The 25,552-nt window shown below is 42.0% G+C and overlaps 3 protein-coding genes across 8 annotated transcripts in view; 1 reads left to right on the forward strand and 2 right to left on the reverse strand.

Moving 5' to 3' along the window:
* Positions 1-25,552, forward strand: part of LOC100155381 (olfactory receptor 4S2-like) — a 348,453-nt gene that overhangs the window by 100,548 nt on the left and 222,353 nt on the right. The window lies entirely within an intron of this gene.
* The window catches only part of LOC100524879 (olfactory receptor 11G2-like), a 37,390-nt gene continuing 21,603 nt past the window's right edge, over positions 9,766-25,552 (reverse strand). The window contains exons 2-3 of the mRNA XM_013997676.3: positions 17,627-17,722; positions 9,766-11,926 (exon numbers count right to left, since the gene is read on the reverse strand). Of these exons, the coding sequence (XP_013853130.2) occupies positions 10,980-11,915 (936 nt within the window). The 5' untranslated portion in view covers positions 11,916-11,926; positions 17,627-17,722 and the 3' untranslated portion in view covers positions 9,766-10,979. The remainder of the gene's footprint in view (positions 11,927-17,626; positions 17,723-25,552) is intronic.
* Positions 22,212-25,245, reverse strand: LOC100523805 (olfactory receptor 11G2-like). Of its 2 annotated transcripts, XM_021099325.1 has the most exons (2): positions 25,233-25,245; positions 22,212-23,158 (listed from the first exon to the last, which is right to left on the reverse strand). In XM_021099325.1, the coding sequence occupies exons 1-2, from the start codon at positions 25,243-25,245 to the stop codon at positions 22,212-22,214; spliced, it is 960 nt and encodes a 319-aa protein (XP_020954984.1). The 2 variants fall into 2 exon arrangements, with proteins under 2 accessions (XP_020954984.1, XP_003128834.4); XM_003128786.7 differs by lacking the exon at positions 25,233-25,245 and having other exon boundaries at positions 22,212-23,165.

Here is a 25,552-nt window from a genome sequence, read left to right on the forward strand (position 1 = left end):
TATCCACTCAGCCATTCTGTGTCTTTTGATTGGGGCATTCAGTCCATTGACATTTAAGGTGATAATTGATAGATGATTATTTATTGCCATTTGATCCTCGTGTTCCAGTTGATTCTATGGTTCTCCATTCTTCTTTTTTTTTTTTTTTTTTTTTTTGGTTGGATGGTCTCCTGTTATTATCTGCTTGAGTGTATTTTTTTTTTTCATTTTTTGCAAATGCAATATTTGGTTTTGGCTTGTGGTTGCCCTGTTTTTTAAGTATGCTAACCCCTTCCCATAATTGTGTGTTTTAGCCTGATGGTCCTGTAAGTTCAAACACTTCATTATTATATTAAAATTAAGAAGAGAGACATACATACAAACAAAAAGGATTATTTACCTCCTAACATCCCTTGCCCACATTTTATGGTTTTGATGACTCTTTTATTTTTTTCTTTTTAATTTTATTTTGTTTGAAGCATGTTCATGATTAAATCTGTATGCTGGCTTATTTGAGTGACTGCTCTCTGATTGTATCTTCCTCAGTCCTAGTTCTTCCTCTTCTTCTTCTTCTTCTTTTTTTTTTTTTCTTTTCTTTTTTCTTCCCTTTCCTTCCTTTCTTTTTGGTTTAGAGAAGCCCTTTCAATATTTCCTTTAACCTGGGTTTTGTGTTGCTGTATTCTTTAAGTTTTTGTTTGTTGGGAAAAATTTTTATTTCCCCTTCTATTTTAAATGATATTCTTGCTGGATAAAGTATTCTAGGTTGCATATTTTTTCCTTTGAGCACTTTAAATATCTCTTGCCATTCCCTCCTGGCCTGTAGTGTTTCTGTAGAGAAATCAGCTGATATTCTTATGGGGGTTCCCTTGTAGGTAACATTCTGTTTTTCTCTTGCTGCCTTTAGGATCCTCTCTTTATCACTAACTTTTGCCATTTTTATTATGATGTGTCTTGGTGTGGGTCTGTTTGGGTTCAGTTTGTTTGGGGCCCTCTGTGCTTCTTGTATCTTGAATCCAGTATCCTTTAGATTTGGGAAGTTTCCAGCGATAATTTCTTCAAATATATTTTCCATTCCTTTATCTTTTTCTACTCCTTCTGGAATTCCTATTATGCGTAGATTGGCCCGTTTTATATTATCCCATAGGTCTCTTATATTGCTTTCCAGTTTTTTGATTCGGTTTTCTGTCTGTTGACCAGATTGAGTGATTTCCATTATTCTATCTTCCATATCACTGATTCGTTCTTCTGCATTATTCATTCTGGTTTTTACTGCCCCTAGTTCAGTTTGCATCTCTGCAAATGAATGTTCTAGTTTTTCTTGGCTCCTCCTTATATTTTCTAGCTCCTTTCTGAGGGTATCTGCATTGCTGTTCATATCTTCTCTTAATTCCTTCAGTATTTTCACTATTTCTCTTTTGAACTCCAGGTCTGTCAGACTGCAGAGATCAGTTTCATTGTTGACTGTTTTAGGTGAGTTCTCCTGTTGGTTTGACTGGGGGTGGTTTCTCAGCTTCTTCATCTTGCTTGTTGTCTTCTTTCTCCTGAGGGAGTTGTACTCTCCGTTATCGGGTAGTGTTTGCCTTGTCACTGCCCTGGAATATTTCCTGAGGGCTGTCGTTGTTGGTCAATCTTTTTTTGAGGCAGTGTGGCTTTTCTGAAGTGTTGATGGGACTAACAGTGTTTCTTTGAAGCAAAGGAGGACTTCCTGAGGGCAGACAGGACTGGGAGGTCCACCCCACGATGGTAGCAGATTTCACTTGGTTCTCAGCACCCCCTGGGGTCTTGGGCGGGTAGCAGGGCCCTTGGAGACTCAAGAGGTTCCTCCCCAGGGCAGCCCGACTCAGAAAGACCGTCTGAGATCTTTTCCCGATTCCGCCAGGCTTGTTGTAGCTTTTCTGGGCTGCAGGGGGTCCTGCCTGGAGCTGGCAGTCCTATGCAGCTGGTCCACTAGGTCTCAGCACCCCTTGGGGTCTTGGGCGGGTAGCAGGGCCTTTGGAGACTCAAGAGGCTCCTCCCCAGAACAGCCCGACTCAGAAAGACCGTCTGAGATCTTTTCCCAAGTCGGCCAGGCTTGTTGCAGCTTTTCTGGGCTGCAGGGGGTCCTGCCTGGAGCTGGCAGTCCTATGCAGCTGGTCCACTAGGTCTCAGCACCCCCTGGGGTCTTGGGCGGGTAGCAGGGCCCTTGGAGGCTCAAGAGGCTCCTCCCCAGGACAGCCCGACTCAGAAAGACCGTCTGAGATCTTTTCCCAAGTCGGCCAGTCTTGTTGCAGCTTTTCTGGGCTGCAGGGGGTCCTGCCTGGAGCTGGCAGTCCTATGCAGCTGGTCCACTAGGTCTCAGCACCCCTTGGGGTCTTGGGCGGGTAGCAGGGCCCTTGGAGGCTCAAGAGGCTCCTCCCCAGGGCAGCCCGACTCAGAAAGACCGTCTGAGATCTTTTCCCAAGTCGGCCAGGCTTGTTGCAGCTTTTCTGGGCTGCAGGGGGTCCTGCCTGGAGCTGGCAGTCCTATGCAGCTGGTCCACTAGGTCTCAGCACCCCCTGGGGTCTTGGGCGGGTAGCAGGGCCCTTGGAGGCTCAAGAGGCTCCTCCCCAGGACAGCCCGACTCAGAAAGACCGTCTGAGATCTTTTCCCAAGTCGGCCAGGCTTGTTGCAGCTTTTTCTGGGCTGCAGGGGGTCCTGCCTGGAGCTGGCAGTCCTATGCAGCTGGTCCACTAGGTCTCAGCACCCCCTGGGGTCTTGGGCGGGTAGCAGGGCCCTTGGAGACTCAAGAGGCTCCTCCCCAGGACAGCCCGACTCAGAAAGACCGTCTGAGATCTTTTCCCGATTCGGCCAGGCTTGTTGCAGCTTTTCTGGGCTGCAGGGGGTCCTGCCTGGAGCTGGCAGTCCTATGCAGCTGGTCCACTAGGTCTCAGCACCCCTTGGGGTCTTGGGCGGGTAGCAGGGCCCTTGGAGACTCAAGAGGCTCCTCCCCAGGACAGCCCGACTCAGAAAGACCGTCTGAGATCTTTTCCCAATTCGGCCAGGCTTGTTGCAGCTTTTCTGGGCTGCAGGGGGTCCTGCCTGGAGCTGGCAGTCCTATGCAGCTGGTCCACTAGGTCTTAGCACCCCCTGGGGTCTTGGGCGTGTAGCAAGGCCCTTGGAGACTCAAGAGGCTCCTCCCCGGGGGAGCCCGTCTCAGAAAAACCGTCGGAGAATTAGGTCGATCTATTCACGGCCTGGCTAGGCTTGTTCTAGCTTTTCTGGGCTGCAGGCCTTTTCTAGGGGGCTGGTGGTGTTTGGTGCTGCTCTGTGGAAGTGTAGCCCCTCCAAAGGGCAAGCAGGCCTGTGCAGGGAGAGCCCCTGCGGTGGTAGGCTTCAGGCAATTGTTGAGGCCAGCCCTCCTGGATGGCAGGCAGTCCCAGGTTCAGCGAGAGCATAGGGGGTGGCGGGGGTGGGGGGAGGGAATGCACTGGGAAGCACAGCTTTCTGCTAGCTAGCGGGCCTGTAAGCTTGCTGTGGCGTGGGGGGTATTCTATGGGGACCCACCCCTTCTTCTCTCCCCTCCCCAGCACGGGCGCAGACCAGGCTCTTCTCCCAGGTTCCCTCTGAGGCGGCTTTCCACTTCCCCGCCCCTAGAGTATTGCTCCCTTCCTCTGCGACAGCTTTGTTTTCTAGTCTCCCAGGCAGTCTCTGCCCCGTCAAATGGTTTAGAGACCTCCCAAGCAGTTTCCGCTCTTCCCCGCCCCCCTAGCCCGGGGACTAATCTCTGGAGCCGAGGTCTCGGTGCCCAGCCCCCCCCACCAGGCGTCCCCCGGCCCTTTCTTGGGGACTAACCTTCGGAGGCGAGGTCTCGGTGCCCAGCCCCAACCCAGGCGTCCCCCGGCCCCCTCTCGGGGACCAACCTTCAGAGCTGAGGTCTCGGTGCCCAGCCCCCACCCAGGCGTCCCCCTGCCCTTTCCCGGGGACTAACCTCTGGAGCCGAGGATTCGGTGCCCAGCCCCCACCCAGGCGTCTCAATTTTTGGTGACTGTGCCCGTAGTTCAGATGGTCCGTTGGGTTCTTGATCTTTTTTCCGTACTCCGACTTACTGCTACACTCTTCTCTGCATCTGGAGATTCCTCCGGTTCGTTTGATCTTTCCCCCGGTAGGAGACTTTCCAGGGTGCGGGATCCCTTTCTCCTCCGCAGTTCCCTTTCAGGAGCGCCCGTCCCGCTCGGATTCACCTTCTCTCACTCTCCTCTTTTCTCCCGTTCTGCCCAATAATGTCACGAACTTCTTGCCGTTATTGGAGTTTAGGTTCCTCTGCCAGCGATTGGTTGTTGTTCTGTGCGAGTCATTTCTTCTGTAGATGTGCTTTTTTTGTTGTGTTTGTGGGAGAGGGCGAGCGTGTCCCCCTACTCCTCCGCCATCTTGTCCTCGGTGTATGCTGGCTTATTTAAGTGATTGCTTTCCAGTGGTTTCCTCCATCCTGTTTCTTCTTACTTCTTTCTTTCTTTATTTATTTAGAGAAGCTCTTTCATTATTTCCTTTAGAATGCGTTTAGTATTGCTGTTCTCTTTTAGCCTTTGTCTGTTGGAGAAATTCTTTATTTCCCATTCTATTTGAAATGATATTCTTGCTGGATAGAGTATTCTAGGCTGCAATTTTTTTTTCCTTTCAGAACTTTGAATATATCTTGCCACTCCCTTTTGGCCCATAGTGTTTCTGTAGAGAAACCAGCTGATAGCCTAATGGGGGTTCCGTAATAATTAATGCTTTGGTTTTCTCTTGCTGCCTTTAGAATCCTCTCTTTGTCTTTACCTTTTGCCATTTTTATTATACTGTGTCCTGGTGTGGTCCTATTTGGGTTCAACTTGTTTTGGGCCCTGTGTGCTTCCTGTATCTTGGTATCAGTATCCTTTAGATTTGCAAAGTTTTCAGCCATAACTTCTTCAAATAGGTTTTCAATCCCCTTTTCTTTTTCTTCTTCTCTGGAATTCCTATCATGCGTAGATGGGCCCACTTTCTGTTATCCCATAGATTTCTCATGTTGCTTTTGTGTTTTTTCAGTTGGTTTTCTGTCTGCTGTCCTGATTGGGTGATTTCCATTAATGTGTTTTCAAAGTCACTGATTCGTTTCTCTGCATTATTCCTTTTGCTCTCTATTGCCTTTAGCTCAGTTTGTGTCTCTGCAAATGAATTTTCTAATTTCTCTATGTTCCTCCTTATATTTTCTAGTTCCTGTCTAAAGGAATCTGCATTACTGTTCATATCCACTCTGAATTCCTTGATATTCAGCCTTAATTTCTTCGGTATTTTCACTACGTCCCTTTTGAACTCAGTGTCTGTCAGACTGCAGAGGTCTGTTTCATTGTTTGCTGCTTCATGTGAATTCTGTTCTTTTCACTGGGACTGGTTCCTGAGCTTCTTCACCTTGCTTATGGTTTTCTTTTTCTGTGAGTTTAGGGAAGCCACACTGTAGTCTTGGAGGGCTACTTGTATGCAAGAGCTCCCCTTTGTATTTTGTGGGGGGTTACTATTTATTTTTGGTGTGGGAAAACATTCAAATGTTTGTTGTTTCTTTGTTTGGTGTGAGCAGGCTGTTATCCCCAGGGTGCTGAGTGTGTCCAGGGAGAAGGAGGCAATGGATAGGGTTAGTAGTCAGTGCCTGGTTTTTGGGCTCTTAAGAGCAGCAAGGACCTGCAGGAAGGTGGTGCGGGCTCCTCCTAGTTGCAGGGCCCTGGGAAGTGGTAATGAGCCTAGGCAGATTTCCAAGGTGCCCGGAGCATGTGGCAGTGGCAGCAGCAGGGTGTGTGAGTTCCCAGGGGAGTGAGAGCCCCAACAGGTAGTGTTTGATTGCAGTGCCCTCCTCTGAGGGGATTGGAGCTGCAAGTGGTGCCTGTTCAGGGGCCCCTAGTGGTAGCAGGCCCTGCCGACCTCTGGAGTCAGTGATAACTGTGGTGTTTTGCCCTTGCTACCTGCAGACAGTTCAGGGAGCACCCTGTCTCACTTAGCCCACAGAGCAGGTGCTGCACAGGCAGCTCCTAGTTTCAGGATCCTGGGAAGTGACAGAGATGAAGTGTGTGGGCACTGTCCAGAGCATTTGGCAGTGGCAGCTAAAGGGCTGGTGTGCTCCCAGGGGTGCGAGAGCAACAACAGGTGGTGTTTGGTCACAATAGCCCTCCTCTGTAGTACCCTTGAAGTGCTTGGGTCTGCAGGTGGTGCCTGTTCAGGGACCACTAGTGATGGTGGGCCACGCCCACTCTGGAGTCAGAGATAACTGCTGTGGTTTGCCCCCACCACCTGTAGACCCTACAAGAAGTACCTCATTCTGCTTAGCCCCCACAGGAGGTGCTGCACCAGCTGCTTCTATTTGTAGGGTGTTGGGAAAGGATAATGATCAAGCATTGGGGCATTGTCCAGAGTGTTTGGCAGTGGCAGCCACGGGGCAGATGTGTTACCTGTAGGGTGAGAGCCACATCATGTGAAGCTCGGTTACAGAGCCCTCTTTTTTTTTTTTTTTTTTTTTGTGGACCCTTGAGGTGACTGGGCCTGCAGGTGGAGCCCACTCACAGGCCCCTCAGTCATGGCAGGCCATGCCTCCCTCTGGCCTCTGAGATGACCATCACATTAAGTCCCTGCTGTCTGTAAATCATGCAAGAAGTACCTGCAAGGGGCACCATGTTGCACATAGCCCCATGTTGCACTTAGCCTGCACAAGAAATTCCTGGCCCCCGGAGCCTGCACAAGAAGCCCCTGGTCTCCCGGTCTCCCGTAGACTAAGCAAGTGGCTCCTCACCACCTGTAGCCTGCACCATAGGTGCTCTGCCCTCTGAGAGCCTGAGTGCTCAAGTGCAGGGAGATTCCTATGACCATCTGCCCCTCCTCCTCTCACCCTCCTTAACAGTGGTGCCTTGTTTCTCCTATGGGCCCAGACCTTCTCCAGGGTTCCCTCTGCTGTGGTGTTCCACTCCCATGCTCCTAGCATACCGCTCCCCTGCCTGTGGCGCGCGGCTCCTTAGCTCCTCAGGCTGTCCCCACACAGCCAACCCCAGTCCTCTCCCCTGGACTGACCCTTGGAGCCTGAGTCTCAGTGCCCAGTCCCCGCCTGAGAGTCTCAGGCTGTGGCATCCTGGCCGGTGGTGCAGATCATCTGTGTGGCTCTCACTCTGCTTTGTCCTCAGGCCACCTGCTGCGCTTTTCTCAGCGACTTTGAGGTTCCCTCCATCTGGGCTGATCTCTGGTTAGGTTAGGCGGTGTCCCAGGGTGTGGGTTCCTTTTCTCTTTCACAGCTCCCTCTCAGGAATGCTAGTCCTGTCCTGATTCCTTTTTTTTCTCTCTCTTTTTCTTTTGTTCTACCTGGTTATGTTAAGGGTTTCTTGCCCTTTTTGGAGGTTTAAGTTCTTCTGCCAGCATTCATTAGATGTTCCATGTGAGTCATTTTACATGCAGATGTGTTTTTTTGATGTGTTTGTGGGAGAAGGTGAGCGTGACGTCTTACTCCTCTGCTATCTTGATCAGCCTCCTCCCTTCCCTTTTCTAACACTTCTAAAAGTGCATTACTTGGTTTGCCCTCTTCTTCCATCTTGATATACATCAGTGTAATAACTTCAAATTTCTCTCTAAATTTAACCCCTACTTCCATTGTCACATCTTCATTGATTCTTTCTCCTCTGCTTCTCTTTCACTTATAAGGGCTTTTATGATTAGACTGGCTACACAGATAATCCTGGACTGTCTTCCTGTCTCAAGATCCTTAACTCAATCCTGTTTTCAAAGTCCTTTTTGCCATGCAAGGTAACATATTCACGGGTTTAGAGACTAAGACATGGATGTCTTCGGTTGTGATTATTCTGCCTACTGTGCCAGTCCAGGACAGAGTAGCCATGGACCCAGTTCTTATAAACTTCCCAATCCATGATGGGCTCAGGCAAGGCTGGTTCCAGGAGAGTACTTTGGACTGTCTGTTGATAGCCCTATCTTCTGTATTTGATTTTATTGCCTAACAATGATTTAAAGTAAGTTATTTAGTAAATCAGCCTCAATTTCTAATACTTTCTTTTTAGCTTTGTTCAGTTGTGAGTTAAAGACTGACCATTAACCCTTCTGGTATAACTCTTGCTAAACCATTCTCAGCCTAAGGCAAAAATATGGGTAATTCTCATAAAAATAAATGCTCTTTGTCTAGGATTTAACAGTAAAATGGCTTGTGGAAATTATAAATGTTACATTTAACTTTTACCTTTTACATACAGGGAACTGAGATTCAGAGGATTTTAGTCACTTTCTGCCATTACACAACTTGTAATTGGCACACCTAGAATTCAAGCCTGGACATGAGTGTTTGGGTCCATTGTTCTTTGAGCCTGTGTTGATGAGTTGTTGGAACAGTGATTGCATTCTTGTATGTTTCCTGCACAGCCCACAACATATTTATCAATATACAGTCCAACACTCTCCTTCTGCTGCTTTGCTCATTTCTGCTGTATTTCCCTGCACACAACTGGATGCTACTGCCTCTCTTTCATGACTAATGATTGGTATATGAACATCTGCTGCGTTATCCCATCGACATGGGTGGCTCTGGGTATTCCATTGTTCTTGTGATTGCTCATTCATGTCTTTATATGCATAATGCTCATTTTTTCCACACTGTTACTCTCTATGTTTCGTGGACCCACTGATGCTCTGTTCTGTACCTTCATACCCACCATAGAATACATATTTCATTCCCTGGGTCCCAATTCTGGGAGTTCAGGTAAAATGCAGACAGGTATTGCATATTCTGTAGTGATATCAGTCTCAATCCCTGCCACGTCTAGTCTACTTGGCAATAATCTGGATCTTGCCGTCAGTCATGTTTTGTGAAATGAGAATTTATCCAAGCTCATGAATTGCCTTTGTATAGCCCAATAACTAGCTCTGTCTTCTTCTGTTTCGATGAAGAGGTGTATAGGAGAGTAATCCTTGAGAATAATTCTCTTTCAACAATCCAAGTTGACTTGTATTTGTTCTTTATAAATCTCTAGTTAAAAGGGAAAAGTATCCAGTATGTTTAATCAAATTTTATTTTTTTATTTTATTTATTTTTCTATATAATTATTTTTTCATTATAGCTGGTTTACAGTGTTCTGTCAATTTTCAGCTGTACAGCATGGCCACCCAGTTACACATACATGTATAGATTCTTTTCCTTACATTATCATGCTCCATCGTAAGTGACTAGACATAGTTCCCATTGCTGTAACAAAATTTTAGTTAAGATACTATAAACAGAAATGAAATGGTATAGAAAAATATTTGCAGTACACTCACAGATATGGTGTTGATATTTAAAATAAAGTTTTTAAAGCAAAATATAAACAATTAAAGTTTTTAAAGCAAAGTATAAACAATTAAAAAATGGATAAAGATGTCAACAGGCAGATCACAGTAGAGAAAATCCATTGTCCAATGACATAAGAAAAAAAAAAAGCTCAACCTATTGCTAATAATAGAAGTAAGCTGTCTCTTTGAACCCACCAAACCAGCAAAATTTAAAGTTATTTCATTAGCTTCTAAGGGTGAATAGGTACTTGTATGGACAGTGGAAATGTGATTGTATATAGCCTTGAGTGAAAGAAATCTAACAATATATGTAATGTGTACAGCTCTTTGATCCAAAAATACATTCCTGGGAATCTATCTCATAAAAATAAAGCACAGTATTTTAATTTTTAAAAAATTATTTTATTGAAGTATAGTTGATTTACAATGTGTTAATTTCTGCTGTACAATAAAGAGATTCAGTTATACACAACACATTTAGAATTCTTTTTCATATTATTTTCATTATGGTTTAACACAGGATATTGAATATAGTTCTCTGTGCGCTATACAGTAGAATATTTTACCAATAAAGATATTATCATCATCATCTGTAAAATTTCTTTCTTTTTTAATGGCCGCACCTGTGGCATATGGAAATTCCCAGGCCAGGGGTTGAATCTGAGCTGCAGTTGTGACCTGTGTGGCAGCTGTGGTAATGCTGGATCCTGTAATTCACTGTGCTTGCTTGGGGATCAAACCCGTTCCTCTGGAGTGACCTGAGCTGCTACATTCAGATTCTTAACCCTCTGCGCTACAGTGGGCGTTCCGTCTATAGAATTTTGTACCAAAGACACCAGAGAGTGCAAAGTCTTTTCTTCCTCTTGAATCCAAGTATCCTCTTTCCAACTGCAGCTATGGTTAGCTTTCTTATCTGTCCTTTGAAGGATATATTCTATCTTTTTAAAAAATCACACACACAAATTTATAATCTCATGCATAAATAAATGACTGCCTACTATACATAATTTATTCACTTAGCAACAAATATAACCTGTTCCATATCTGTGTATCTAAAACTCCCTCATTTAAAAAATGTTACATCACATTCCATGGGCAGGGACACATTATACATATTAAAATAGGTCTCAATAAATGGGCATTCAAGTGGTTTCTAGTAATTTGTTGTTAAAAACAATGTAGTTAATTTGTATGATTTATGTGTAGACTGAATATCTAGGAGTAAATTCAATTGCTTGGTTGATGGATATGTGAATTTTAAATTCTGTTCAATTGGCTGTAATGTCCCAAGTAGAAATTGTACCAGTTTAGACTTCTACCAGTAATGTAGACATTTTCTTCTCCTTAGATGAAAAAATATCTGATGGCTGCTGAATGCCAAAACCTCAATACTTTCTTATAGTTTATTAGGTAATTCTCTCTTTACAAGTAAAAAGAGAAATTCTTTTAAAAAGGTTTTTTTGTGCATTTATAAATTATGATCAGAGTAAATCACTCAAAATTTCCATTCTCCAGCTTTTTCATCTGCAAAATGAGGGAGTTGGATAGTCTCTGAATCCTTTCTCCCCCTAACAATTCTAGGAACAGTCATGATGAATAGGTTCAATAACAGGATGAACAATTTTCAAAATGGTACTAGTTATTTACTTTAATTTTTTTTATCTGAAAAAGTGGAAATATACACTAGTCACCCAAATATTATTTTTTGGTTCTAATTTTTATATTCCCAGAAATTTCTTCAGGGCATGTTTTATATCTTTGTTCCTCAGACTGTAGATCACAGGATTAATGAGTGGGGTCCCTACAGAATAAAACAGAGTCACAAGCTTCTGCATTCCAGCATCATGCTCAGATGTTGGGCTCAGGTACATGACCATCACTGAGCCATAGAACAGTGAAACCACCGCCAGATGGGACCCACAGGTGGAGAAAGCCTTTCTTCGTCCAGCTGCTGAAGGGACTTTCAACACAGCGTGTAGGACCAGAGCATAGGACCCCATGATGCAGAGGAAAGGAATAAATAAGAGGAGAGAACTTATAATTGACCAAAAAACCTCCATTACTGGGGCTGTGGTACAAGTGAGTGCTAAAAGAGGAACTGGGTCACACAGGAAGTGATCAATAATCCTGGATCCACAGAAGGTCATCTGGGAAATGATGATGATAGGGATTGGGAACCAGAGGAAACCAAGTACCCAGCAGCTGACCACAAGATTGGTGCAGAGACGTGCAGTCATGAGAGTAGGGTACTGTAGAGGCCAGCAGATGGCAAGGTATCGATCAAATGCCATAATCGCCAAGAAAAAGCATTCTGTAGAACCCAAGGAGAAGAAAAAGTAGAACTGGAGAAAGCATCCAGAGAAGGAGATGACCTTGTTGTCAGAGAGGAGGTTGGCCAGCATGTTTGGGACAGTGGAGGTGACATAGGAGATCTCGAGGAAGGAGAAGTTGGCGAGCAGGATGTACATGGGGGTGTGGAGTCTCCGATCCCAGCGCACAGCACAGATGATAGAACCATTGCCCATGAGGGTCAGGAGGTAGACCCCAGCGAAGAGCAGAAAGAGGAGGATCTGTCCGTGCCTGGAGCAAGGGAAGCCCAGGAGGATGAAGCCGGTGATGGTGCTGGAGTTGCTGGGGGTGTTGGAGATGTTCATGTGTCTGGGAGCTGTGAAAGGTTAAAATTGCTGAATATCCCTGGAATAGCAGAGGAATTCATTATATTTGTCCAAACAAGAAACTGAGCTTTGTTTTCTAATTTGTTATTAATTTAATATTTATTGAGTATTTACTATTTGCTAGGTATTTTTTTTTAGATACAGCAATGAACAAAATAGATTAAAATACCTACCTCATGTAGCTTATCCCAGGAAGGAGGATGCAGTGTAGACTCACATTACAGTGTTTATTCTCTTTTCCTGTCCTTTTAAACTAAATATATTGGCTTAGCTCTCTTTTTGGAAAATGATTTTTTAAGAGTAGGTTAAGATTATTGCTATGCCAAAGAGCAGTGTCATGGTGTTGACTGGGGATGCACATGACTCTTGCACTTATAAAGGTTCTGTAATTTTTTTTTTAATGAATGGAGAAGTGCACTTCCTAAGTACTCCTTGAATTGTCACCAAATGCAACTGTTTGTAGGCAGGTGCCTTGTTGAATCATGTGATTTTGAAATAGGAAAACATATGGGACTTTTGATGTCATTTAAAAATAGACAGTTGCTATATTTCAGCTTAACTTGTTGATTTATTCTCTCATAATTATCTACAAATTATCTATGAATTTCATAAGTAAATCAGTCAACTTTGCTGGAGAAAACTACCTGAGAAAACAGCACCCCAAAAAAGGGCCATCTGGATAGGTATCTTGAAAGATAAAATTACCATCAGTAATGTGACCATATTGAATTAGGTCTGTTCTCTGGAATGAGAACGTAGTGGTGTCCTGGAACCCTTCCTCTGCGTCAGGTTTGCTTAGGATATTACTTGATTCTCAGGTCAAGAGGCACTCTTATGTCCAATAAGAACTCCCAAGATTCTGACCATCTCTGCCATTTTTTTTTTTTTTGCATTTTTTTTTAGGGCTGCACCTGCAGCATAGGAAGTTCCCAGGCCAGGGATTGAATTGGAGCCACAGCTGCCAACCTATGCCATGGCCACAGCAACACCAAATCCAAGCCGTGTCTGTGACCCTACACCACACCTGGTGGCAATGCTAGCTCCTTAACCCACTGAGTGGGGCCAGGGATCGAACCTGTATCCTCATGGATTCTGGTTGGGTTTGTTTTTAATGAGTCACAACAGAAATGCCCTGACCATCTCTATTTTAATGTGTATTACCACAGGGCATTGCTGGCTGCAGCAAGAGTGGGATGAGGAAGGGGAGAATATACGTTATGTACTCTGTGTGTGTGTATGTGTATATATATAAAATGACATGTTATGTATGAGCTCTTCTATGTTTTTGCTTAGCTTTTAAAGTCATCTGTCAAGGGGCTCAGATTAAGTTTCAAACAATTATATATATCATGAAGGGAAACTGAAAACATATTTTCTTTAAAAAATCTCATATTTGGATTTCCCGCTGTGGCAAAGTGGGTTAATGATCTGGCTTATCTCTGTCGATGTGCCAGTTGTTCCTAGCCTGGCGCAGTGGGTTAAAGATCCAGCATTACTGCAGCTGTAGTATAGGTCTGCAGCTCTGGCTCAGATTTGGTCCCTAGCCTGAAACTTCCACGTGCTGTAGGTATGGCTGAAAAAGAAAAAAAAAAAATCATATTTGTAAAACAGCTCTCCTCTGTATTCATTTAGGATAAAAATGTTCAGGACTTTTGTCTTTGTTGAAGAAGTTTTTTCCCCCCCAAATTTGGCTTGTCTGTTTGTAGAATGTTTAGAAACTAATGGGGTCATTTGGCGCACTGCTTACTCATAAGTGGCAGAAGGTAGGATTTAATATGACTGATGAATTCAGATTATAGAGTCTCAGAAGTTAAAACAAACATTTTATGAAGGCGTGAGTTTATTTTTTATTTATTTATTTATTTATTTTTTGTTGTTGTTGCTATTTCTTGGGCCGCTCCCGCGGCATATGGAGGTTCCCAGGCTAGGGGTTGAATCGGAGCTGTAGCCTTCTGTAGCCTTATGGCCTACACCAGAGCCACAGCAACGCGGGATCCGAGCCGTGTCTGCAACCTACACCACAGCTCTGTAGCCTTCGGCCTACACCAGAGCCACAGCAACGCGGGATCCGAGCCGTGTCTGCAACCTACACCACAGCTCACCGCAACGCCGGATCGTCAACCCACTGAGCAAGGGCAGGGACCGAACCCGCAACCTCATGGTTCCTAGTCGGATTCGTTAACCACTGCGCCACGACGGGAACTCCGAAGGCGTGAGTTTATAATAGTAATTTAGAGAAGTGACACCTGGCTTTTATCAAGTCAATTTTTCAAGGAATTTGTTGCTTAGTAGTGATTGTGTTTTTTTGGTCTGTTATTGTTTTGCTGGTTTTCCTGAAATCTCAATTTATTCATGGTCATTTATTTGACCATCTTATTACTTGAAGTAGGGATGATTGAGAAAACATTTGAGGACCTTCTTTTTTTTCTCTTATGTTTTAATATCACTTCTTTCTTTCATCCTTCATACATAGTTCGCCTGTAATTCTATTTGCTCTCTTTCTAAAATATGCCTTGAGCCTTGAGGCGTCTGTTTCTCTCTCTTTGCCCTGTATCCCCCTATTTATGCTACCCTTATTTTTTTCTCTGGATTACTGCAAAGGCCTGCTGAATGGTCTCTTTGCCTCTTGCCTTTGCTTCTCTACAACCAATTCTCTACACAGCAGCCAGACTGACCTTTTAATAATGTAAATAAGATCATGTCATTTCCTCATATGAAAACATTATTTAGTAACTTCCTCCAACCTAGAATAAAATCCAGGCTCCATTTTGCGAGGCATGACCCCTGAATGGTCTGGCTTCCACCTACTTCACTATTTTTTCACTTCTCCCTCCCCCTTTCCTGGTCATGGCTTCCCTTCTCCCCCTTCATTTACATGGGCCTTCTCTGTATCCTGGAATAAGCCAAGTTCTTCTCTGACCAAGTTCTTTGTTTTAGGTGTGTGCCTGGAAATGTTATCTGAAGTCTATACTTCAGTTTCTAGCCTAATTATTCTGTTCTTCTGAACACTGTACTTCTCCTGCCATTTTTTTATTTATAAATTTCTATTTATTTCCTTCCTACTACTTATAAAAATCTGAAGTTATTTTGCTTCTTATTTGTATATCTTTGCCAGTTGAATGAGGGCAGGAACTCTGGCTGTTGAGTTCATTGTTTCATTATAGTTGTGGCACATAGTAGCTGTTTACTAAACTTGTTTAACAGCTCTCTCTTTTCCAAAAATATTTTTCTAATTATAAAATCTCTTTATTATAGAAACTTTGGAAAACACATGGATTAGAGTGAAGAGAATAAAAGATTCCTTAAAATATCCATACATAGAAGACATTTTGAGAGAAATATGTTTCAAGCCTGAAAACAATATTTATATGAAAATGATTTTCATATCATGTGAACCTAGAAACTAATGTCAGTAAAATTCATAGGAATGTTTTATCTAAGAACTTTGTATTACCTGAAGATACTAGACTATTGATAGTCTATGAAATTCATTTGAAAGGGGGATATAAGAGGTTGAATGTTCTTGGTAACGGAAGCTATTCTATTTTAATCGATTATCTCTTTAGCTGCTAAAAATGGGCAGCAGAATGGAAAAGAGGAAAGACTTGTTCTATATTTTGTTGATTTTTTTAAACTAACTTTATTTATGAATCTAGCATAGTTATTTAACATCTGTAACTTTAGTATCTTAAATGTAGAATGGGAATTGTGCTATATAATTCTTAATCCTGTTCATCTCAGAGATGTTAATTGTTATTCTAAGAATGCCCTGAGTATATGGGACACAAACTTGCAGATCTAGAAGTGATATATAATCCTGGAATGGAAACTCTTGCTGGGTGATATATTAATTGTGTAAGAAGGACTCAAGACAGGATTCAGGATTCAGGACAGCTCCCTTTTCAGAATAGTTTTCTAAATACAAGGTAGAGAAAATTGTTCCACGAAATAGAAAATGTGTAAAAATATTTTATTCTAAACCTAATAAAATTGAGTGGGTAAAGGTAGAGATATTTCTGCTAAGCTGTTTTGTTATGCATCTTTTGTTAATGAACTCCTAAGGATAGAATTTAGTGCCTGTGTTAACAGGTCATCCTAAGTTGGCCAGGTCCCTGTGGGTGGCTACAGGGTGCTGTGGCCAAGGTAGTGAGAACTGGAGCAAAAGGGCCCCAAGACTGTCTGTGTACTCAAGCTGCTTAGACAGAGGATTAACAGAACCAAGAAAACAAGCTTCACTTTTAAACTTAGTAAATTAGTATCTAAATGTCTGGATGTTATGTGATCATCCTGATTTTGACTAGTTTAACAATCTGGATTTTTTTTTTTGTTGTTGTTGTTGTTGTTGTTGTTGCTGTTGTTGTTGTTGTTGTTGTTGTTGTTGCTATTTCTTGGGCCGCTCCCGTGGCATATGGAGGTTCCCAGGCTAGGGGTTGAATCGGAGCTGTAGCCACCAGCCTACGCCAGAGCCACAGCAACGCGGGATCCGAGCCACATCTGCAACCTACACCACAGCTCACGGCAACGCCGGATCGTTAACCCACTGAGCAAGGGCAGGGACCGAACCCGCAACCTCATGGTTCCTAGTCGGATTCGTTAACCACTGCGCCACGACGGGAACTCCCAATCTGGATATTTTTGACTGATACTTTCTTTTTTTCTCCAAAGCTGGATCCCAGAAACCAAACTGGAGTGGAGTCCTGGTATCCTCACTAGCTTCTCTCAGTAGCCAGCCCAGACAGTTCCCAGCCCAGCTGAGCACTGTCCTTTGCCTCACTGACATGGAGAGGCTGCTGCATGCAGGAGCTCAGCTTCCATAATGGGACTGTTTGGGTTTGAATCCTGCCTCCACAACTTTCCAGCACCTCTCTATGCTTTGGTTTCCTTTTCTGTAAGGTGGAGAGAATAAGAGCACTGACTACAGAGGGTGTTTTGAAGATTTCAGAAATAATATTTTCTAAATGCCTGGCACTAGTTAGTGGTATCTATCTGTTATCTCTCTATATGTCCGTCTCTGTCTCTCTTTGGCCCTCTATCTCACTGTAAAAACTTTTTTGAAACCCCTTGAAAGTATACTTATCCATTGCTGGTAAGTGGTAGGCATTTGTCTTATACTAGAAAGAGTACTGAATTTGAATACAGGATTTGAATTCCAGCACTTAACATTGCATTATTGTGGAAAATTCTGTAAGGCAGTTCTTTTCTTTTCTTTTCTTTTTTAGGACTTCACCTTTGGCATATGGAGGTTCCCAGGCTAGGGGTTGAATTGAAGCTGTAGCTGCTGGCCTACGCCACAGCCACAGTAACACGGGTTCCAGGCCACATCTGTGACCTACATCACAGCTCACGGCTGGATACTTTAACCCACTGAGTGAGGCCAGTGATCGAACCTGTGTCCTCACGGATACTAGTGAGATTCATTTCCGCTGAACCATGACTGGAACTCCTAAGCCAGTTATTTCTTGAAACTCTTAGTTTCTTCAGACATCAAATGGAGATAACAAAGAGTTGTTATGAATACTGTTGAATGAAATAATTATTTGACAAAGTGCAAGCACCTTGTCCATATCTGTTATATAGTAAATATTAGATGTTTTGTGTAAAACTGTGGCAGAGTTAACACAAGACTTTTTTCAGAGATGTAGATTCTCTAGCTATATTTTAATATTTTTCTCCTCTAAGAACAAAATTACCTTCTTTCCTGAAGCAGCGAAGGGAATCCCAACAGAGGCTTCTCAGTTGGTTTCATGCAGGTTTTTCTGAGAGTAGAAACTCTTTGTAGTAAATAGCTGGGAGAGAAAGTAAAAATAGGTGGGATGAAGATGAGTGGATGTGTGCACTTTAGGATCCATGGATTATAAGTAGAGCTTGTCTTTTGGTCCTTGAGGAATCATTCACTGTCTCTAGAAAGAGGATGGTGCCAGGAGACAGGTCTGTGCTGGTTATTCCCTTGCTCACTCCCTGTCTTCTCTGGAGACCATTGTGCCTTCACTTTTTCCTTTATTTTCTCCAGTGGTGGAGGGAATATTATCTTTTACTGGGTCTAAATCTCTTAGTGATGTCCAGAGATGCATTTAATAAGTTCATCCATCACTCACTAAACATGTTTAGAGTACCTCTCATGTGCTCTAGGGAAGTTTTGTCAAACAAAACCCATGATAAGGTGTTGGTATTGCTGGAGTTTTTTGTTGTCTTCTGTTAGGTTGTTGCCAATTGTGTGTTCTGGGGACAGATCCTTGTCTTGCTCTCAGACAGAGTAGACTGGTTTCAGGGAGTGATGGAGGTCAGTCAAGAGGGCTTTGGAATTACTCTTTTCCTAAGACCACCATGGCCTTCTCAGGGACCTTTTCCTCTCTTCTCTCAGTTAGAACTTGGAGTTCCAACAGTTGCACTGAAGAACCCTGCCTCTCATGGGGCACTTACCAGGCCCAAGGATACTTTTGTCTAAGAGGTGGTAGCAGGGCCATTCTGTAGCAGTTTGCAGAGAAGCTGCAGTTAGGGGTTGGGCTTCAAGGTTTCTTCATCCTCAACACAGGAGCAGGTCTTTTAGCATAACCCACCTTTTGTCCCTTCACACTGCTTGAAAGAGTTTTCATCTTAAACATCTCTCCTCCTCTTTAAGCACCTTTTATGCTTCCTCTACCCACAACATAAAACTCAAAGTCCATAGCCTGGTTGATAAGACCTCTGCAGTAGAGCTCTGCCTTGTCTTTCAGGTTTTCCCTGTCAGAGTTTCCTGGGCTCTTTGCCCTGTGTTCTGTTCTAGTCATAGTTAGCCTATGCATATACAAAATAGCCATGTTTTGTTGAGTGAGTCTGAAAGGCATGGAAGACCATCCTGACTCTGAAAGCAGGAGACACCCACCTCTGTGGAGTAATGCACCCAGAGAGCACCTAAATTCATATATTTAGTTGTAGCAGGTTTACATATTAATTGCAAGCAAGAATGTGTTACTATGTTTTTATTCCTTTTTATTTGCCTTTCCTACCCCCACTGGTACGTGGATTAGATCTTGGAATACATTCGCATTATGAGCAGGTACGTTATAGGTTGAATAGGTTATTTGTGCTAACTTAGATACTTAATCATCATTCATAATGTTTAGATGGAAAAAATCTGGTGAAAACTTCAGTCTTTGGCTCGAATTTATATTTCCAGCAATGGTTACTTTTTAAAAAGTATATGCAGAATAGGATTAAAAAACAGACGTCAATCACAGCTAAATCCTCAGAAGAGTTGATAATGTTTTATTCATGTACTATTCTTCCTTTCCTTGTACATTCCCAGTCAACTACTTTTTAGGGTGAAGTTCAAATGAGAAACTGTTAGTAACAGTAGGCAGTGATTGGGCTATACCTAAATTGTTTCTCTTCTCATAAATTATGAGTTTATGAGCCCAGTGGCTGAATTTAGTGTTTATAAATAAGCTGAGATCAATGTAGGCTTTCATTAAGGAAGTTTAAGATGAGGCTTTATAGAAGTGTCACGATGATGATGTGATTTATTGTCTTTACTTCTACACCAAGGGTTGTCAGTTTCCTTTTTTTTTCTTCCACTAACAAATAGTTCTTTTCCTAGTTTCCCAAAGAATCACAGGAATTATGAAGAAATTTTCCCTGGTTCTAATTTCATAATGAAATAGTTTTAAAATTAATTTTTAAATGTTAACATTAAATGTTGTTTAAATGAAATACAGGCATATAGGAAGAAATTTTAAAAATACAGAGGCATTTACTACAGTGAAAACATCTCCTTTTTTCTCCATTCCCTAGATACACAATTCTGTTTTCCCAGGTACTAGTTTCCTCTTTCTTCTTTTAGAAATACACATTGTGTTTATGAACATATATATACATATTTACATAATCTTTCTTCACATAATAGAAAATCAAGATACAGATATCTTTCAACTTGCTTTTTTTTTTTTTTTTTGGGTCTTTTGTACTTTTAGGGCCACACTTGCAGCATGTGGAGGTTCCCAGGCTAGGGGTCTAATTGGAGCTGTTGCTGCCGGCCTATTCCAGAGCCACAGCAATGCCAGATCCGAGCTGTGTCTTTGACCTACAGATCACGGCAATGCTGGAGCCTTATTTTGAGCGAGGCCAGGGATCGAACCCCCAACCTCATGGTTCCTAATTGGATTCGTTTCCACTGTGCCAAGACGGGAACTCCTCAACTTGCTTTTCCTTTAACTTTGAGAATACTTTTATGTCAGTATGCACAGATCTTCATTTTTAACAGTTATATAGTATATTCCATTCTGTGTATATACAATAATTTATCTAATTAGTCTTTAATAAATGGGAATTCATATTGCTCCAATCCTTTCTATTAGAAGGAATAGTCAAAATTCTTGTACAACTATCATTTTTCTTATGCATAAGTGTCCTACTCAGATAAATATCTAAGAGTAGAATTATTGAATCAGAGAGAATGCCTTTTAGATTTTGATAGTTTTTAAGCAAACTGTCCTCCATAGATGTTGTACCAGTTTATGCTTTACTAGCAAAGGATGAGATTGCTGTTTTTCCCAACATTATTATTATTATTTGTCTTTTTATGGCTGCATCCATGACACATGGAGGTTTCCAGGCTAGGGGTCGAATCAGATCTGTAGCCGCTGACCTATACACAGCCATAGCAACACAAGATCCGAGCCACATCTGTGACCTACACCACAGCTCACGGCAACGCCGGATCCTTAACCAACTGAGCGAGGCCAGGGATTGAACCTGCGTCCTCATGGATGTTAGATTCGTTTCCACTGAGCCATGATGGGAACTTCCAACATGATTATTATTACTATTTTTTTTGTCTATTTGCCTTTTCTGGGGCCGCTCCCGTGGCATATGGAGGCCAGGGATCTAATCGGAGCTGTTGCTGCTGGCCTTTGCCAGAGGCACATTAACGCGGGATCTGAGCTCCGTCTGCGACCTACACCACAGCTCATGGCAATGCTGGATCCTTAACCCACTGAGCAAGGCCAGGGATCGAACCTGCAACTTCATATTTCCTAGTTGGATTCGTTAGCCACTGAGCCATGACAGGAACTCCAACCCAACATTATTTTTGATCTTTGTCAATTTGAAGGGAAAAGAGGTATATTTATTGTAGTTTTCTTTATATTTCTCTGAATAAACCACAATGTCTTTTCAGATATTTAAAAGACTTTGCTTTTTACTTTTGTCATATATTTGGCACCTTTTTATTATGCTGATGCTATTTTTCTTATTTATATGAAGGTATATATATACATACAGATATATAATAATTGATATCTCTATTATTGATGCTATCAGAATAGACATTTTGGAGGGCAGAAATATAAGTGCAACTAGAAGAGTAAAGAATTTGTTGATGTTGGAAGGGTAATATAAAACTTCAGTTTTTGCCCTAGGCTCATGCAATTTGTAAGAGCACATACACATAAAAAATAAGAGGCTTAATTATCCATGTTGAAAATGAAGAGATTTTCCCCTCTCCCTTTTTAAGGAGCATTTACCTTAGAAAATTTGTACTTCAGTTATTTCTCTGTCTTTGAAATGCTTGTACGTTTTAAAAAGGTTAATAACACTCTTGTCAGATTTAAGACCCAGGGATGTCTCTGTCAAGGATCTGGGGAGTGTCTTTGAAATGTAATAATCGAGGGAAGGTAGGAGACTAACTTTGGCTTAATGTCCAAGTTGCAAAACTGTCTCCTGTCATAGAAGTATGTTATTTTTCTTTTGTGTGAAGCCAATTATCAAAATCAGATGGCCATTCCAATTACCAGGTGAATCTGGGATAAACTATGTGTGGTAAAATGGTCAAGTCTTTTTGAGGATTAGTTATTATTTATTTTGAGAACATGTATGTGATGTGTTGTATTTGCTTGGCTATAAAAGGATGAGCTTTCTTTCTGTCTTTGCCATCTTGTAGTGGATTGCCCGTGATGGCCATATTCTCTTTCTTTAATGCTTATCCAGTAATGAAACCTTTAAAATTTCTTCTGCCATTGTAGAGAAGTTTTCTAGGTTGGCAGGAAATCCACTTTAACTTATATTTCCTCAAAAAACGCAACTCAGGTTTTCAATCTATGTCTCTATCATTTGCACAATTAGGGATATGGAGTACATCTTTGAGATTCCTTATAGTCCTATATTCTAGGAAATAAAAACACACTATGGTGTATACAGGTCAAAACCAATATAAACACTTTGCTGAATGATGTCAGTCTTCTTTTTAACCAAGAGATTGCAAACAACTTCCGTCCCCTCAAATATTTTAAACCAAGACTTTTATGTTCCTAATAATTTCTTCATAGCATGTTTCATGTCTTTGTTTCTTAGACTGTATATTACAGGATTAATGAGTGGAGTAACTGCAGAATAAAACAGAGTCACAAGCTTCTGCATTCCAGCTTCATGCTCAGATGTGGGGCTCACATACATGACCATCACTGAGCCATAGAAAAGAGAAACCACCGCCAGATGGGACCCACAGGTGGAGAAAGCCTTTCTTTGTCCAGCTGCTGAAGGGACTTTGAATACAGCCCTAAGGACCAGAGCATAGGACCCCATGATGAAGAAAAAGGGAATAAATAAGAGCAGTGAACTTAAAGTAGAGCTCGTTAACTCTATTACAGGTACTCTAGTGCAGGTGAGGGCCAACAGAGGACCTGGATCACACAGGAAGTGGTCAATGATCCTGGATCCACAGAAGGACATTTGGGAAATGATGATGATAGGGACTAGGAACCAGAGGAAACCAAGTACCCAGCAGCTGACCACAAGATTGGTGCAGAGACGTGCAGTCATGAGAGTGGGGTAACGTAGAGGCCGGCAGATGGCAAGGTATCGATCAAATGCCATAATCGCCAAGAAAAAGCATTCTGTAGAACCCAAGGAAAAGAAAAAGTAGAACTGGAGAAAGCATCCAGAGAAGGAGATGACCTTGTTGTCAGAGAGGAGGTTGGCCAGCATGTTTGGGACAGTGGAGGTGACATAGGAGATCTCGAGGAAGGAGAAGTTGGCGAGCAGGATGTACATGGGGGTGTGGAGTCTCTGATCCCAGCGCACAGCACAGATGATAGAACCATTGCCCATGAGGGTCAGGAGGTAGACCCCAGCGAAGAGCAGAAAGAGGAGGATCTGTCCGTGCCTGGAGCAAGGGAAGCCCAGGAGGATGAAGCCGGTGATGGTGCTGGAGTTGCTGGGGGTGTTGGAGATGTTCATGTGTCTGGGAGCTGTGAAAGCACCATCAAATTATTGAGTAATTGCAAAGACAGATGGGGACTCAGATATGCATTGGAACCACCCTAGGGAATGCAATAAACATTTATATGTCAATAGTTACTATTTTATCTAATCCTGAAATATTGAACTGGCTTAGTGGCTGGGTTGTAAAAACACGAGAAGTCAATGAATATCAGTAGACAGAGACATTTCCTTATTTTGCAATATATAGAAACATGCTTGACATTTAAATAATTATTTATAAAACTCTTCAGTAACTATAACTGAGGTCAAGAAATAGATTATCATTTGCACCCTCAAATCTCCTCTCATGCTCTATCACAATCACTACCTCTGCCTCTCTCTGTCCCTCCAGTTGAAACATTCTCCTTTCCTGATGGTAATCACCTTCCTTCTTTTCTTTGTTTTAATAACTAAGTATGGGGCTTTCCTGTCATGGCTCAGTGGTAATGAACCTGACCAGGATCCATGAGGATTATTGTTCGATCCTTGGCCTTGCTCAGTGGGTTAAGGATCTGGTGTTGCCGTGATCTGTGGTGTAGGTTGCAGATATGGCTCGGAGCTGACACTGCTGCAGCTGTGGCATAGGCTGGTGGCTACAGCTTCCATTAGACCCCTGGCCTGGGAATTTCCAAATGCTGCAAGTGTGAACCTATAAAGCAAAAAACAAACAAACAAAAACCCCAAACAAAAAAACTAAATATGCGTTCTGAAACACAATTTTTTTAGTTTTGATTGTTTTTATACTTTCCATAAATGAAATCATGGTATACATAGTACTTTTGTATGGCTTCTTTTGTTCAATAGTAAGTTTTTTGAAATTTATTTTGTGGCATGTATCTATAGTTTGTCCATTTTTACCACTCTATACCATTACAGTCTATTAATAAACCACCACTTATTAAACCAGTGTACTAGAGTTGGGTATTTTGGCTATTTATACTTTACAGCTATTAGGAGTAATGCTGCTATGAATATATAGTTCCTTTTTCCTGGTTGACCCATGCTTGCATTTCTGTAGGCTGGATCATAGGGCGTGTGTATCGTCAATTTTCGTAGATCAAGCTAAACGCTGTTCCATCATTATTGCACTGTTTATCACTCTCATTGACAGTGTATGAGATCTCTGATTGTCAACATCTTTTTGTAATGTTAAGGTCTATATTTACCAGAGCCTGGGGAATTAAATATAGACTGAATTTTAATGGCTTCTCTCTTTTTTCTTTTCCTTTTGTAATATCAGACTTAGTAGTTGTCTTCCTGACAGTGTTTTTTTTGTTTGTTTGTTTTGTTTTGTTTTGTTTTTTTCAGAGTAGATGCTTATGTCAGAACTGTTTTGCTTTCAAGGAAGAGAATTCTGAAAATGATAAAACTGTCTCCAAACTTGGTTTAGGAGAACATTTTAATGCATGATATAATTTACAGCCACCTTTATCTTTTATAAGATTTGAGTCTTGTGATCTGCCTTATGATTTAAGAAGACATATTTTTACTGCACCCCTTCTTTTTTCATATGCTTGTCTCAAGAGAGAATTCTTTAAAGTGGGTCACACAGAAACATCTTCCTGAGCAGCAAATTTCAAATAGAACCTTTGTCATCAGCTCAAAATCAGTTTGCCTGAGAAGTTACTTTATTAGACATGATTAGGAATTAGTATAATGCTTTGCACTTAGGCATCTTTTAATAAATATTTAGAAAATGGTAAACTTATTAATGATGACCATTTTGGTACCTCATTGTAGTTTTGATTTGCATAAATGCTAGAGATGGTGTAGAGAAACGCTATTGGTGGGAATGTAAATTGGTACAACCACTATGGAAAACAGTATGGAGGTTCCTCAGGTAACTAAATACAGAACTATCATATGATACAGCAATCCCACTCCTGGGCATATATCCAGACAAAGCTTTCATTCAAAAAGATACATGCACTCCTATGTTCATTACAGCACTATTCACAATAGCCAAGACATGAAAACAACCTAAACATCCAATGACAGGTAAATGGATTAAGAAGATGTGGTATATATACACAATGGAATTGTACTCAGCCATAGAAGAACGAAACAATGTCATTTGCAGCAACATGGATGCAGCTAGAAATTCTCACACTAAGTGAAGTTAAGAAAGACAAATACCATATGATATCACTTATATGTGGAATCTAAAATATGAAACAAATGAACCTGTCTACAAAACCAACAGACTCACAGACATGGAGAACAAATTTCTTGTTGCCAAGGTGGAGGGTTGAGGGAGTGGGAGTTTGGGGTTAGTAGATACAAGCTATTACTTTTAGAATGGATGGGCAGTGAGGTCCTACTGAGTCCAGTCTCTTGGGCTAGAACATGATGGGGGATGCTATGAGAAAGGGAATGTGTAT

The sequence above is a fragment of the Sus scrofa genome, chromosome 7, assembly GCF_054392235.1.
Source record: "Sus scrofa isolate SSC_HxYL_T2T_F1_AM1 chromosome 7, Sscrofa_HxYL_maternal_Yorkshire_Landrace_v2.0, whole genome shotgun sequence".
Classification (NCBI taxonomy): Eukaryota; Metazoa; Chordata; class Mammalia; order Artiodactyla; family Suidae; genus Sus; species Sus scrofa.